The sequence below is a fragment of the Hirundo rustica genome, chromosome 20, assembly GCF_015227805.2.
Source record: "Hirundo rustica isolate bHirRus1 chromosome 20, bHirRus1.pri.v3, whole genome shotgun sequence".
NCBI classification, from domain to species: Eukaryota; Metazoa; Chordata; class Aves; order Passeriformes; family Hirundinidae; genus Hirundo; species Hirundo rustica.
Genome location: NC_053469.1, coordinates 9,579,204 through 9,595,148, shown reverse-complemented (window position 1 = coordinate 9,595,148; position 15,945 = coordinate 9,579,204). Strand labels below are relative to the sequence as shown.

Below are 15,945 nucleotides of genomic sequence, written 5' to 3'. Positions count from 1 at the left end.
AGAATCCCAGACACGATTTTCTAAGTGTTTCCACTGAGGCAGAGAAAAGCTTCAAGTCTGGGAGAAAAATTAGTTGTGATCCCCAAATGAGAAGGGATGGACGAAGCAATTCCTCTCCCGTGGATTTATGGTTTCCCTCCCACACCACTGAACCACACAGGTGCCGTGGGAAGGACAGTGAAGAGGAAGACAACTCAGAACATCTTTTTTTAATTAAAAATCAAAGGATGGAGCTGCACCATCCGTGGCCTGTGCTGCTCTGGGGCTGTTGGGGGCACAGGGAAGCAATGCTCCTTCTTGCAGGGCTTGCTTCTGCTTTGGGGTTTACTGAATGTAACTGTGTCCAGGTCTGGGCCCCTCAGTTTAGGAAGGACGTTGAGATGCTTGAGCGTGTCCAGAGGAGGGCAACGAGGCTGCTGAGGGGCTTGGAGCACAAGCCCTATGAGGAACGTTTGAAGGAGCTGGGGTTGTTTAGCCTGGAGAAGAGGAGGCTCAGAGGTGACCTTATCACTCTCCACAACTTCCTGAAGGGAGGTTGTAGACAGGTGGGGGTCGGTCTCTTCCACCGGGCAGCAACTGACAGAACAAGGGGACACGGTCTCAAGCTACGTCAGGGAAGGTACAGGTTAGATATTAGGAAAAAATTTTTCACTGAAAGAATAATAAAGCACTGGAATTGTCTTCCCAGGGAGGTGGTGGAGTCACCATCTCTGGATGTGTTTAAAAAAAGACTGGACATGGCACTTAGTGCTATAGTCTAGTTGAGGTGTTAAGGCATAGGTTGGACTTGATGATCTTAGAGGTCTCTTCCAACCTCATTATTCTGTGATTCTGTGTGATTCTGTGATTTACCGCACAAGGAGCTTCTGGGTGTAGATTTTGCAGCTGTATTTCTGTCCCCTCAACGCTTTCTGCACTTGGGATGCTTCCAGCATGTCGGCTCGAAATGTGATGTCTCTGGAATTGCGGCCTTAATGCACACATTCCTATGGATTCTGGCCTGTGCTTACCTTTGAAATGCCTTTTCTCTTCTCTTTTTAGGTTATGAACTCGGTGTTCAAGACTATTCTAGACTTGACTTACCCAATAACCTCTATGTTTTCTGGAGCAGCTTTTAACAACAGCATCAACAACATCTTCAAGGATAAGCAGATAGAGGTAGGTTGTTTATTCACCTTATGGATAGGAAATTATGTCCCTGTGTCTGCTGGAGAAGAAATAGCTTTTTTTCCATGCTAATATGGAAATCTGGAGCTGTTGGGTGACTGAAAACGAGGTGAGACTGTGAGTGTGGTGGTCCATGACTGCAGGAAGGAGCCTGTTCTTTCAGGTGGCTTTAGAAAACACAAACTGTAGATTATTTGTAACGATTTCAGTTTGACAAAAGGATCTCATTGTCTGAGAGAAAAAGGGAAAATTGTGGCCCTGAAGAAGAACAGCCGAGAGTGCTTCATCATTATTTTTCTGCAAATCAGGTCTCAGAGACCTTCAGGGCACACCAGAGAAGGGCTTGAATTGGCTTGCAATGGGTTTGGCTTTTTTGAATTTTATTTTTCAAGCTGGAGTGAGTTTTTCTGAGCAGCCTGCTGAAAGCTGCAATAACGGCAGAGTCCTTACAACACCTTTGTGTCCCGGTTTGCACTTTTGTAGTTGCTGGGTGTGGTGTGGTCCACCTGAGCCAAGAGCCACCTCTGGAATCCACCTCCCCCCATCCCTCAGCAGCAGCAGATTGTAAATCACATTAGCAGTGTTTGTCTTCTACATCACCCAGCTCAGAGGGTGTTTGGGTAGCCTTGGAATTTCACCTGATTTGCAATTTTAACCAAATCGTTCCTGTGTTTGCATCCTTGTGATGAAAGATCATGTAGCAAATTAACACTGTATATACTTTAAATATATTTGGTAAAAATAATCCAAAACATTCCCTACCTAAATGCAAGTATGAAAGTAAGTGATTAATCATCATGTGGCTTAAAATAGCAGCTTGCTGTGCACAGGGGATGGTGCTGGAGACAAGCAGCTTTTAGAGGATCCTGGAATCATCAAGGTTGGAAAAGGGTCCAACAATTCCCCCAGCACTGACAAGGCCACCACTGCCCCCTGTCCCCAGGTGCCACATCCACATGGCTTTTGAGCACTTCCAGGGGTGGTGATCCCACCACTTCCCTGGACAGCTCTTCCAATGCCTGACCACCCTTTCCACGAGGAAATTTTTCCTGCCATCCAACCTAAACCTCCCCTGGTGCAACTCGAGGCTGTTTCTGTCCATCCCTGCTTTGGGTTCCAGCAGTCAGTTCATTGTACTTCCTTTCTAAGATGCAGCAGATTCCTTCCTTAGGAATCTCAGCAGCTGTAGTTGCATATTCTGGTCTTCCCTTGCAGCCAGAGGAAGGTTTTGTGCAAGAGAAATCCAGTCCTGAGGCACCCAGCAGCAGCATCTCTGTGCTTGTGTGCTGGACCATCACAGCCCCTCAGGCCATGCCCAGGGTTTCCTCATGTGGGAAGAATTCCTGCAGATAAATAAGGAAAAATGTGTAGCACAGCCAGGAGAGAGGGAATTACTCCTTCACTGCGATTCCCACTGTCAATGTGGGGTAGCCAGTCCTGGAACTGGGAGCTGCCCCAGGGTAAAGGGAGACTGAGAAGGTAACAGGAGCCGAGCCAGGAACCTTGAAAAAGTATTTAAAGCATCCAAACTGCAAACATCCATCTTTTCTCCCTAGCTGGGGTGGGTTTGGCTGGGTAGCAATGATTTCTACCTGGAAATTCCTATCAGTAAAAATTAATTACAGCCTTACGAGCAGAGGTCGTGTTTGGGTTGTACTTGGCCACAACTGCTCCTTCCTGGGAGGATCAGCAGTGATCCCAGGAAAACCTGGGAACTTCCTCCTCAGGGGCTGACCCTCCTGGCTCTAGAGAAGTTTAAAATGTAGAAGCTCTGGGCCAGATCCTCGTTTTTGCTGCTGTGGCTGTGAGGTGACACCCCTGTGCTTCCCACACGAGTCCCACCTGGGAGGCAGGAGCAGGAGCGCTTAGGCTGAGCTGTTATTTCTGACACCGAAAGGGAGGTTTCCATTTTCTCCGAAATTTGCTCTCTGCCAGCCCTTGTAACGTGGGTGTCTCCTGATTCCTGCTCGTGTGGGGGCCCTGGTGACAAAAACCCCATCACTGCTTCCAGCCACAGGCACCTCCCAGGCTGGGATCATCCGTGGGAGACCCTCAGGGAGCACACCCAGCATGGAGCACTTGGACACAGAGCCAGGCCAGGGTGCCTGAAGGAAATTTCTCAAGAAATAGATCTATTTTCCTCTCAGATTCTCCATCCTTTTGTGAGAACATCAACCTCTGGACTTCTTATTCTCGGTGCCAGCATTCTTATCCCCATGCCAAAATGCCCTTGTAAATCATCTCAGCTGGGGGTTCAGGTGTGAGGAATCAGACAAGACTTTCATTAAGTCCTGTTTCAGACCTCAGTGATGCTCTGTTCCAAACTCAGCGGAGCAATTCCTGAGCAGTGAGATTTTATTGCCGTGTAGGAGGGCCTGGGTTAGTTTGCTTTGTGCAAGTGTTTGCAGGAACATGAAAGGAGGTGTCAGAGAGGCTTCTTCTCCCATTGCCCTATTTTTGCTTAATGTGTGGTTGATACACTGAGACCTGCAACCCCCAGAATATCTTCAGCATGGGGAGGCACCCGAATTCTCTTGTAATCACGCTTTATTCATCACTTTCCTCTGGCATTTACCCTGGGTTGTGCTACTGGTGCAGTGCCCGAGTCCCACCAGCTTTGCAGAGCTGCTGAAGAGATTAAACTCTCCAGAAAACCCCCTGCTGCTCGGCAGTGCAGGATTTCAGGTTGAACAGCACAGAAATCACACCAGGAGTTGCAGCCCCACCAGTGAGGGAGGGACTCCAGCTCCAATGGTCCTGGAGTCCAAAGCTGTCTTTGGGCTGAGTTTAAATTCCATTAAAGCTGTGCTGGGGAAGGCTCAGACACCCTGTCCAGTGAACAAAGGCTGCCTGGGAGAGCAGGTTTTCCTCTTCAGCCTTGATTCAAGTGTTCTGATTGACAGAGCAGCATCAGCTGTTCCCTGGGCACAAGCTCAGTTTACTCAGAGAAGTCCTCCTGCTTCCCCTTGGCGGCTGCCATTTCACCAGGCACCATGGAAACTTTCCAAAACTCTCCTCTCTCCAGCAGAGCCCTGCACACTTGGGAGGTCACCTTCCCCTTTGCTTTTTCCAGCTGGTGGGAGGTGAGACACAGCTGAGACCAGAGGGAGAACTTCCCCTGCCAGGAGCAGGGCTGGGTGCTTTGGTCTGGCCCCACTGAGTGAACTCTCAGAGCTCTTGGCTTAGCCATGCTTCCTGTGTCTCACCCTCCTTCTGTTCCACTCTCCCCACTGCTGTGTTACCCTGCAGGATCTCAGGCAGCCTCTGCAATCTTCTTGGAGATCTACCTTGCAGGGTCCTTTGTTCCTGTAGCTGCAGAGTTCGGTGTTGGCATCTGTGATTGTAGAAGACATTGGGTTTGCATTTCCTGCTGGAGTGGTGGCCCCTGGCTCCATCACCAGGAGGTACAAATGGACCATTGTTCAGTCAGGAGGCCATGGATCGTGTTCTTCCTGTCCCCTAAACAGCCTGGGGCTCCCTTGGGCTGGGAGTGACCATCACACCCCATCCTGCGCCTGAAATTAAAATAGACCCCCTGCAGAAGGTGACTCTGGTTTGTGTGAGGAGCTCTCTGTGCTGCCTCTGCACGCTCTGCTGGAACAGGGGGTTCTTGCTACTGCAAGAAGGACATGAGGATTTTTGTCTGCCTTGGTGTTGAATGAATTGTTTGCATGAGAGACAAATTGATGAATTTAAACACAGGGCTGAGGGGTTTCCCTCCATCCATGCAGGTGTGTGTCTGTAGCTGTGTGTGGCAGGGTCCAGAGGTTGCTGCTCTGCTGTGTGTCAGGCACAGGGTGTGGTCAAGTGCAAGGTCACAGATTTAGTGAAATTGGGACTCCTCTGTTGCAGGATCTGTGGATTCCTTACTTCACCATCACCACCGACATCACTGCCTCGGCCATGAGGGTGCACAGGGATGGTGAGTGTGGACATGGCCTCTCCAGGCCTTAAATCATCATGGGGGACTTCAGGGTCAGCCTTATTCCTGGAATTTGTCTTTCCTTTTGTTTCTCCCTTCCCTGTTGCTTGCTGAGCACCAGACTGTGGCTGTACACAGATAACAAGGGTCAGGGCTGCTGGGAAGGAGTTAAATGAGATGCTGCCTTCACTGTTGGAGGGAAAAATGGGTCCATTGGCACCTTTCTGTATCCTTAAAGCATCCTTAAAGTGAAGGGCAGGTATTTTAGCCATAAATCAGACTTAATGCAACCGAAACCTTTGATGTTTCAAATTCCCCTAAATGAAGCTGTCTTCCCCCAGAACAGGCTCTGCCTGAAGCAGGGGCTGAGTTAGGCTCTCATTTATGCTCAGTTCTTTCTGTTTCTCACTGAGTGAAGGGGAGAGCAGGATCTGAGGTGCCTGGGATGTGTCCCTGCCTTTGCCTTTTGCCAGTCTGGGGTAACAGGGCAGTGACAGCCTGAGGGGAGGCCTCCAGGTGCCCCAGATCTTCCTGGGGGGAGCTGCAGCCTGTGCTGCCACATCTCTGATGTTTGTCCTTGGGGCTGGCACAGGTCTCTCTGTCCATTCCTGCCATTCCTTGGGGGTTATGGAGCTGCTGAAGGACTCTGGGCTTTGATCAGGGCAGCTAAACCAAGCAGAAAAAGGATTAACCCTTCTCAGAGGTTTTGTATTCCCATTCCACAGCAGGTTAAGCCAGTTGAGGTCAGGAAACACTCCAGCCAGCTGCTCGTCCCCGTGGAAGTTTAATGTAAGGATAGGAATCAGCTGGAGAATGGTTACGGTTGTCTCCACTGAATGGAGATAAATTAAGTTCCCAGCTGCTGCCATTTCCCATCTTGGTTTGGTCTCTGAGGTGTAACACATGTCAGCAGTTTCCTTGGGTGGAAGTTCCACTAAAACTATTAATAATAATCCCAAATGTGCCAGTATTAACCTGTGCTAACAGCAGGAGTGCTGAGGTTGTAATTAGGAACAGAGCTGTTATCTGTTTTAAAAAGAAAACACACACACAAAAAAATCAATTCCCAGGGAATTTGCTGGGAAGAGTTGCTGTTGGAAGCACAAAGCAGTTAATTACTGAGCAGTGAGTTAACTCTGCGAGGCTCACTTATTCTTGGTATTTTAAAGATTCACTTCTCAGACAAGCTTCTTGGCCTGTGGAAATGCAGTGTCTTCCCAATTTGGTTGATGCAAATGTTAAGGGAAAAATCAGTGTATAAGAGCCTTAAAGCAGAACGTTTTACAGGAAACACAGCCAGTCAATTTCTACTTGACTAAACTTTGGTTCTATCAGCTTAAAGGATTATAACTGTTCCTCACAGCACCAACAGAAGATAATGATCCCCACCAAGCATTTGCAGTAGTTTCACAGGAGAAAACGTCTGCTTGTTGCAGAGGAGGGAAAACAGAATTTGGGGGGGTTCTACAGCTTGTATTTTTGAGGTTCAGGTCCTGCTGAAAGTCAGGCCTTTGTGGATCTCTGTGGAACACAGTGACTCCAGCTGCACTTGTTCTGTCAATCCCTCTGTCCTCAGGACAAACCTCTTCCTTCCCTCCTCAGCCCCAGCTCCACGAAGCCCTGGAGCTCCCTGCAGCAGGAATATGCTGAGATCTCCCTGCAGCAGGAATATGCTGAGATCTCCCTGCAGCAGGAATATGCTGAGATCTCCCTGCAGCAGGAATATGCTGAGATCTCCCTGCAGCAGGAATATGCTGAGATCTCCCAGAGGGCAGTAAATGTGAGCGATGGGCTCCAAACCGTGGGTCCTGGGGCTTTTGCCTGATGTCTGCACGCTCTTTGTTTTATCCTAGCCAGCATTATGATATAGAAAATAATAAACTGCTTTAATAACGTCCTCACAGCGTCCTGAGGAAAGCCTTTATCTCTTGATTACCTTAATGAGTGCAGCAGCCTCCCCCCCTGCGTGGCAGTAATTAATGCTGGGTGATTAACGGTGAACGCTGCCCTCGCTCCCCGCAGGCTCCCTGTGGAGGTACGTCCGTGCCAGCATGTCCCTCTCGGGGTACATGCCTCCCCTGTGTGACCCCAAGGATGGCCATCTCCTCATGGATGGGGGCTACATCAACAACCTGCCAGGTAGGAGCACAGCTCGTGGGGGGAGAACCTGCCAGCACTGCCCATCAGACAGCCTGCGAGCCTTGGGCCTCGTGCTTTTCCCCTAAAGCACGGAGAGATCTCGCAGCCGCCTCTCACCTCGTGCTGGTTACCTGGAGTCCTTGCTCTCAGTTTCCTGGGTGTTCCCTTTATTAACACTGTCTTTTAATGAAGTATTTCCTGGTAGCCAAATTCTGAACACACAGCTCCCAGCTAAGTCGGAATTGTTCTAGTGCTTGCTGAAGGGAGAGAGGAGGAATCAAAGCACAGATGTACGACCTACCTCGGAGTTTCTCTTCAGTCACTTAATTAAGAAATAATTCTGAGGGAGCAGCAGCATTTGCTGCTCAGGCTGCTGTCACCTGGAGCATGAGGCAGTGGGGGAATCGTGGGGCCATGGAAGGAGGGATGTGGGGTGTGGGATGAGGTCTGAAGCCCCCAGCAGGGTGCAGGGGAGGGAATTGGCCGTGTTCGGGGTGTGTTTTGTGTCAGGTTTCACTGCAGTCACGAGGGTGGGTGGCTCAGGGGGCCCTGCAGAGTCACTGAGTGCTCAGGTTAAGGGGGGTCAAGAGTCAGAGACCCCACCTGAGCAACCCAAGTCATTTACATCTTCCTGTCACACCCTGACTTCATTTTTCCATCAGAGGTGTATTTACCTAAAAGCCAGAAACGGAAATAGCAGAAAATGGATCCCCCAAATCAGCATCTGGCATTCTCTGTGCTTGTGAACAAGAATTGTGAATTGCAAATCAAAGCACCTCTTGCATCTCCACAGCTGGAGAGGGCAAAGAGCAGACACAGGTGACACTGGGTGGGAAGCACAATAGACTGAAAGAGCCCAGGAATATAAATCCAAGTTACAGAACAGATCTGATTTAAAGAAGTGTCTAAATTAAGCCTCTAAATTTGCTCTTCAGAGCTCTGGTTTTCCCACGCAAAACTATTCTGGAAACTGCAACTATCTTGGACTCTGGGGGTGTGAAAGAAATACAAATTCATCCTGTGAGGTTCATGTCCTTCTCTTCCCTCCCCTGGCGCTTCCCTAAATCCTCACCCGCATGCAAAGGCTGCAGCTCGTCCTTTTACTGACCTTGAAGTAGGAAGTGTTGCCTCATTTCTCTCCCACTTTCAGATGTGAATCTTTCTCTTGGATCCCAGAGCTGTTCTCAGGCTGCCATCCTCGCTGGCAGATCCCTGTCCTGCTCCTCCCATTGTCACCTTCTCCCTGCAGCGTTGGCACTGCTGCCTCCTCTCTCTGAGGCACTGCCACTTGTTCCCCCTGCAGGTCCCCCGGGTCTTTTTTTAGGATTGATGTGGGTTTGATGTGCTCTATCCCATAATACCCAAGGTGGTGTCACTGCACTGTCCCCTCACAGGGCTTCTGGTGACCTCAGGGAGGGTCAGGTCACCCCACTGATCTGGGGCGAACCATCCCCTGTCAGTGACATCCCCCAGCAGTGGGGACTCCCCTGGGGTCGCTCGGGGCTTGCTTGGTGCAGGATTTGGGATCCCTCCCTCCCCGTGGAGCCTTCCTGAGCGGGGGTGGTCTGGGCAGAGAATCACAGAATGGTTTAGGCTGAGGGTCCCTCTAAGCCTGAGTCCAGCCATTCCCAAGTGCCACAGCCACCTGGCTTTTGGATCCCTGCAGGGATGGCCGCTGAGGGCCACTTGTGTCCAGCTGCTCTCGTGGTGGCTGCCACCTCGGGTCACACACCCGAGCCAGCAGATCCGTGTGTGTGCCCCTGGCAGCAGCAGGAGGGCAGGGGGCTCTGACACCTCGTGTCCCCCAGCTGACGTGGCCAGGTCCATGGGGGCCAAGGTGGTGATCGCCATCGACGTGGGCAGCCGGGACGAGACCGACCTCACCAACTACGGCGACTGCCTGTCGGGCTGGTGGCTGCTCTGGAAGAGGTGGAACCCCCTGGCTGAGAAAGTCAAGGTACTGGGGGCTAGACTGGAGTGGCAGCTGGTTTTCCAGGGCACTGGGAGTAGTGGGAGAAGTGGGGAAATTCCCTCTGTTACTCGGGGAGCAATCTGTGCCAGGTTTGTTGTTCCGCTGGATTTGAGTTCGTGTTCGGAGAACTGGGCGGTGCTCTCACACCACAGTGATGTGGGAGGGGGCTGGCAGAATTCTTAGAGCAAAGAAAGCTTTTCTTGGAGCTGCATACATTCTGATAAAGTCAGAATTTATTAATTTTACCCATAAAAGTAGTAAATCTGTCCAGTTCACTTTCTATCCTGTATGTCTCTGAACTGCTGATTTAGGGAGATTTTAGCATTTGGCAGTAATTAAGTACATGGGGCTGCAGAGCATTATTTTTTTATTATTATTTTCCTTTTGATGCATGTGGTCAGGTCAACTCTGTTCCTTTTTCTGCATTTCCTAAATTACCTGGCTCTGCAGCTATCTGCCAAGTGAATATTGATTTTAATTCTTCCTCCCAGTTGCATTCCCCAGCTGGAATTGGTCTCAGATGTACCCAGTGAAATATTCCAGCTGCCTGAATGGCAGTAGGCACCCATGGAAACATGGGATTCCTTCTGAACACCACAAACCACATATTTTTTTACTGGTAGTGGTGAAACACTGGCCAAACAGAGGGCTGGAAGAGTTTCCATCTGTGGAGATAGTGAAAACTCAGCTGGACATGGCCTTGGACAAGCTGACCCTGCCTGGGCAGGAGGAGTGGACTGGGTGATCTCAGGGGCCCCTGTCTGCCTCAGCCATTCTGCAAAATCTCTGTGCTGGCACTGGACAGATCAGAGAATCATGGAATTACAGACTGGCTTGGGTTGGAAGGGACTTTAAAGCTCATTGAGTTCCACCCCAAGGCTCCAATCCCTGTCCAGCCTGGCCCTGAACACTTGCAGGGATGGGGCATCACTGATTTCTGCCTTGAATGATCACGGTGCCCCTCACCTCGGCACAGATCTTTAAGTTATATATGTAATTTCCCTATATCCCGGAATGAAAGCCTTGGTTTGAGCTCGTTGGAAGGCAATTCCCTTTGTGGTGCTGATCAGGGATGCTCATCCCTGCCTGCCCACGCTGGGCACAGCTGGGGGTGCCGCTGCGCGAGGGCATCGCCAGGTCCCCGTGTGCCAGCTCACTTCCCCCCGAAGTGAGCACACCGAGCACGTTGGGAAATCCCCTCTGAGGAGCTGGCTTTGTGAAATCCCCTCTGAGGAGCTGGCTTTGGGAACTCCCCTCTGAGGAGCTGGCTTTGTGAAATCCCCTCTGAGGAGCTGGCTTTGGGAACTCCCCTCTGAGGAGCTGGCTTTGTGAAATCCCCTCTGAGGAGCTGGCTTTGAGCTCGCTCTGTGGCGGGCAGGTGCTGAACATGGCCGAGATCCAGACGCGCCTGGCCTACGTGTGCTGCGTGCGGCAGCTGGAGATGGTGAAGAACAGCGACTACTGCGAGTACATCCGGCCCCCCATCGACCGCTACGGCACCCTGGACTTCGGCAAGTTCGATGAGATCTGTGTAAGTGCCTCCCCTGCAGCCCAGCCCTGCTCCTGGCCGCCCTGCTGCTGCTAATTAGTGCAGGAGCCTGCGCGGAGGGAATAATTGACACTCAGTCATGCTGTGGAATGATATCCCGGGCAGGGAGATTGGATTAGCAGCGGGAATTGAGTTAGTGATCTTGATTATATAATGACCTGTGAAGGGATCGCTTGCCTCGCTCTGTTTTGTGGCAGCTCCCGCTCAGCTGCTGGGTGAGAGCTCGTGGCTCTGGGCATTGGTGTGGGCTGGGCTTTGTCCTCGCTCTCTCCTCCTCCTGGAGCTTGTCGTAGCGTGTAAGGCTTGCAGAAATCTGTCAGGGAGCCCTTGAATCCTGGAAATGGAGGGAAACGTGAAAACACCTGGTCCTGTTAACGTTTGAACACTTCTGTGAATAAAACATCATCCACAATTGCTCTGCAGCCCTTAGAGGGACAGGAAGTGGCAGCAGTGCCGGGGCGTTGGCAAAGTGCTGCCGGGTCACACATCACTGGTTGGGGTTGTGCTTGTGTCAGAAGCCAGCATGGGCAGAGCTGGCTCCAGGTGTGCAGGGACTGTTCAATGACATAATCCAGTGTTCACAGCAGAAATGCTCCTGCCCAGGCAGGGCAGCAAAAGCGACTCTGGCTGTGTCTTCTGTCAAGACAGTGATCTCACTGTCTCCTTCCATTCTTTGCCCGTTTTGGCCACACGGGCATCATCCATGTCCAGATACTCCTGCAGAGCTTTGCTCCCCTCCCAGGCTGGAAACCACCACTCCTTGAAGTCAATTTCCATTACACTTGAGTGAGAGTCTGTGATGCACCTTAGCCCTCAGGTTGATCTCTCTGGCCTTGGCTTAACAAACACTGCCCAGGAGCACAGTTTGGCCCTGCAGATTCTCATCTGAGAGACTCCTTAGGACACACAGCAGCTAATCCAAACCACCAGCTGATTTCCCCGGTGTAAATATTTTCTCTGAGATATTTGGTGCCTCTTGGCTCCTGGGCAAACACTGCTGTCTGCCCGTGGATCTGGGACTTTGCTGATAAATAATTCTTTGTTCTCTGCCAGCTGGAGAGCCCTGGCTGATTTGAAAACGCTGACAGACAGGTGTGGCAGTTCATCACAGGAGCAGACCCTGAGCTGCCACAGCCCTGCTCTGTTCTAACGGGCTGCTCTTAAAGAGATGTAAAGGCACCAGGCAAATATTGTCAGCGCAATAAAACCCGAGAGAAGGGCAATTCCTCAAAAGTGTCATTGTCATTGAGCAGGTTCCTGGCACAGAACACTGCAGGGGTGAGGGGCAGCACCTCCTGGGTCCTCATTCCCTGCAGCACAGCTCGATAACTTCTGTCCACCAGGAAGCTCTGAACTGTGCTGACCTCAAAGGGAAGGCCAATCCAGGCATTCCTTTATCCTTAGGGGCTGGGGAGTAGTGGGGGGAGTTCATTTCAGCTGTGTGCCTGGATTTTACAGGAAATAGAAAGGAGCTGAAATCTCTTCGTGCCAAACCCCTCTGGTGTCCAGCCCCAGGGTGGTGGTGGCTGTGGGCAGTTCCTGAAGCTCAGCTTCTCCTGGTTATTTTGGGTCAGCCTGACCCTGCCAGTGGCAGAGCTGTCAGCTCCTTTATCTCCCCTTCATCACCCTCACCCTGAGCTGGGATAAACTGTGAGAACTGAATTCCAGCCCCAGTGTCTCCCATGCTCTGAACCCTCATCCAAAAACGGGAGGAGAGACAACACCAGAGGTTTAGTGCTGCTGCCAGAACCAGGGCTGGAGGTGGGATCCAGGGATTCTCAAAACCTGTTGCTTTGTCTTTCTCATTTGATTTTTCAACATAATTTCTACTGTGTTCTGAGAAAAAGAGTAAAACTTTGAGTGATGGGTCTGTTTTTTTCCAGTTGTTTCCATACCAATGGCAGTTATTAATTACTTTTTTCCCTCCTGATTATTTATTTTTTTCCAGGAAGTGGGATACCAGCATGGGAAAACCGTATTTAATGTGTGGTGCAGGAGTGGAGTCCTTGACAAGATGCTGAAGGACAGGCAAGAGACCTGCAAATCCAAAACTGATGTAAGTGCTCTGTGCTGCTGGAGCTGCCCAGGGCTGGGACAGGGAACAGTGTCTGCTCTGAGTTTGGGTCACAGCTCAGTGCTCTGGATTTCTTGGCAGGGAAGTTCCAGTTGGTTTTAAGAAACAGTTCCCACCTTTTTGAGGAATTTGGATAATACATTACAATATAAGGGCTCACTGTCCTTCCTCTCCTTTGAATCCCTCTGATTTAAAACCCAAACTGCTACAAAGGCTTCATGTTTTACCCAGCAATTCTTTTTCATCATCTTTTAGAGAGAGGGAAATGAGCAGTAATTTTTTAAGGGATGGCCAGAATGAATCATAACTGTCCTGGGCCTCACAGAGGGAAGTCAAGTGAGGTGAGAGATGACACTGAGGATTTGCAGCTCTCCAGGGGTGGGAGGCAGAGCACTTTGGCTCTGAGATAGGGAGAGGATGGATGGCAGGGTGGACACTGGCGCAGAGATGAGGGTGGATGATTCCACATGTGAGCCAGGTGCCCTCGGCGTCAGCAGAGGCTGTGAGTCACTGAGGGCTGGGGATGGCTCTCTTGGGAGGAGGTGAATGTCACCCTCAGCTCCAGGGACTTCCCAGCATCAGCTGCATCTGCCCACGCTGCCTGGCAGGGCCAGAGTGGCTCTGGGAGGAGCACACAGGGACTGAGCCGTGGAGGAAGCCAGCTGGGGATCCGTGAGCCCGAGGAGCCCCCAGACTCCTCGGGCTGGGATTTCTCCCTGGGAGCACACCTGGATGAGGAGGTGCTTCAGTGTCACTGCAGAAATGTGTCCTCAATCCGCCTCTGGCACCTCCTGATCAGACATGAGGGGCTGGGGTTCAGGTTTTGTGCTAAAGGTCATAAGGAGAAGTCAAGGCAGGGACAATTGTGTGTCTCAGAATTGCTTGTGTCCTACTTCAGCCTCACTTTGATCACAGGCAGTAAAAGCCTCAAACCTTTTCACTGCTGTAACAGACACTTCTTTTAAAGAAGCCTGCTTTTTAAACTGCCCTTTTGACGGGACACAGTAATGGAGGGGAATATTTCACTTCAATGGAGCTCTCACAGCAGCAGGATGGACATTTATCACACCTGCCCTGGGTTCTGTGGCACTTCAGGGCCCTGGAGAGCAAATGTGTCACGTCCTCATTGCGGACACAGCCTGGCCCTGCGCTCACCGGTAAGGAGGAGGCACCAAGTGCTGATTGCTGAGGTGCCACAGCACGGAGAGAGCGGGGTTGGAGGGTGACTGACCAGCCCTGCCGGTTATGAGCAGAACCAGGGGCTCTGTGCATCCCTGGTCCTCCCAAGGACCTGCAGGCTCATCTGCTCATCCTCCTAAAACTCCAGAGCCCTCTGAAACCCAAGACTTCTGCATCTGATTTCTGTTGCAGGAGATTTATTTCCATGAAGTTGCAACTGTTGCAGCTCGCACTGGGGTATTTTTCTTGCTTTTCCATTAGAGTCACTTAAGTCCTTTAGCTGTGTTATCTTCCAGGCAGAGCAGCTGATATTTTTAACTTGCCTTTCATTAGCAAAGGTTTTGATGCTTTACGTGTTTTAGTTCTTCATCTATTTCTGGAGTGTTCAACATCTGAGAGCTGAGTGCCATTTCTTATTTTCTCCTTTCCACGTTGTGAGCATTGCAATTTTATTTAAAAATCCAGATATTTAATAATTTAGATGCTTCTCTTTGGCTTTGATCGTTTAGTCCCTCTTTATCTTGTCTCCAAAATGCAAATACTGATGACAAACAACAGGAACCTTACATAAACTTTCCTTTGAGCAGCCCTTACTCTCCCCCAGTATGGAATGCTGCAGCACCATTAATTGGATCTGCTTGGGGAAGTTTTGTCTACTGGGCTGTTATTCATAGTCAAAGCTAAATATAATCCAGCAGACTACAATAGTAACTGTCTTTCTCCTGTAATTTATTTCATAAAGATTGTGCCAAAGAGAAAACTTTCCTCCTTGGGAAAAAAAAAAAAATAAAAAATCAGAGAGTTTTGAGAGTAGGTTTCAGACGGATCTGAGACACTTCTTTGCTGTGTGTTATCTGATGGGAGGGTGCTTTTGTCCTTAAAAGTAGTGAGAGGAAGCACTTAAACATTAAAACTCCTGTTTGTAAAGCACAGAATGAGTGTGGGAGGACACCTGGTTTCCCAGAAGTGGCTTTCCCGTCCTGGTGCTGAGGCTTTGGGTGCAGCTGCCTCCCCAGGTGCCCTCAGACAGGCTGACCTGGGGGGCACTGGGGGACAGATGCTCCTGGGGGTCCAGTCACAATTCATTCCCATCCATCCTCACCACAGGACCTGCTGATGGTTCTCCTGGGGCACACTTTGGTCTGGGCCCTGCAGGATTTTGTTCAGCTGTTCATGCTGACTTCCATCCCATCCAGAGCCCGTCCCTGTCCCTGTCCCTGCCTGCTCCCAGGGACAGCCTGGCACTTGTCTGCCCCAGTGCTCTGTGCACTCACCTCATCCTCGTGGATTTTGGAGTCCAGGGACAGCCTGGGACGTGGCTGTGTCCGTGTGGTGGCCAGAGGGTGTACGTGTCCCTCACTGCGTCAGGCACAGACTGGAGCTGTCAAGGAGCTTTCCTTCCCTGTCCTGGGAAAGAGCTTTGTGCAGATGCTGCACTGGGAACATTGAGGTTGGATGTTCAGAGTGAGCCTGGGCTGACTCACCCTTTCCAGTGGTTCCTGAACAGTCACGATGAGCTTCCCAACTTCTTCATATTTTAAGGTGTGTGTCCCAAGCTACTGCTGTTCCATTTCATGCAGGTGCCTTTCCATTCCCTCCAGGCTTTCCTCTGCCCCCGTTGCTCGTCCTGGATCTGCTCTGTGCTGTGGCTGTTCCAAATTACATCAAAATCAGCTACAGATGAAAGGTCAACTGAGAGCACCTGGCTGCAGCAGCAGTGGGCTGCTGCTGTCACCCCACAGGGGTTGTGTGATTCACAGGCTCGCTGTTCTTGCCAGAAGAGCGAAGGATTGTTCATAAAACCCCGTGTTAGGAAGCTGCCCTGGCTGGGAGCACATGGGCAGGTCTGGGTGTTTGGGAAGATGACTGTCACAGCAATTCCTGGCAGCCCAGTCCCCTCTGCCGGCTCTCCCCATCCCTTTCCTCTGGGCTGGGCTTGTGCT

The 15,945-nt window shown here is 50.7% G+C and overlaps 1 protein-coding gene across 2 annotated transcripts in view; it reads left to right on the top strand.

The window, feature by feature from the left end:
* The window catches only part of PNPLA7 (patatin like phospholipase domain containing 7), a 125,620-nt gene that overhangs the window by 102,079 nt on the left and 7,596 nt on the right, over positions 1 to 15,945 (top strand). For both annotated transcript variants that reach the window (XM_040083108.2, XM_040083107.2), the window contains exons 28-33: positions 1,042 to 1,158; positions 5,020 to 5,089; positions 7,112 to 7,228; positions 9,037 to 9,185; positions 10,579 to 10,731; positions 12,698 to 12,805. In XM_040083108.2, coding sequence (XP_039939042.1) covers positions 1,042 to 1,158; positions 5,020 to 5,089; positions 7,112 to 7,228; positions 9,037 to 9,185; positions 10,579 to 10,731; positions 12,698 to 12,805 — 714 coding nt within the window. The remainder of the gene's footprint in view (positions 1 to 1,041; positions 1,159 to 5,019; positions 5,090 to 7,111; positions 7,229 to 9,036; positions 9,186 to 10,578; positions 10,732 to 12,697; positions 12,806 to 15,945) is intronic.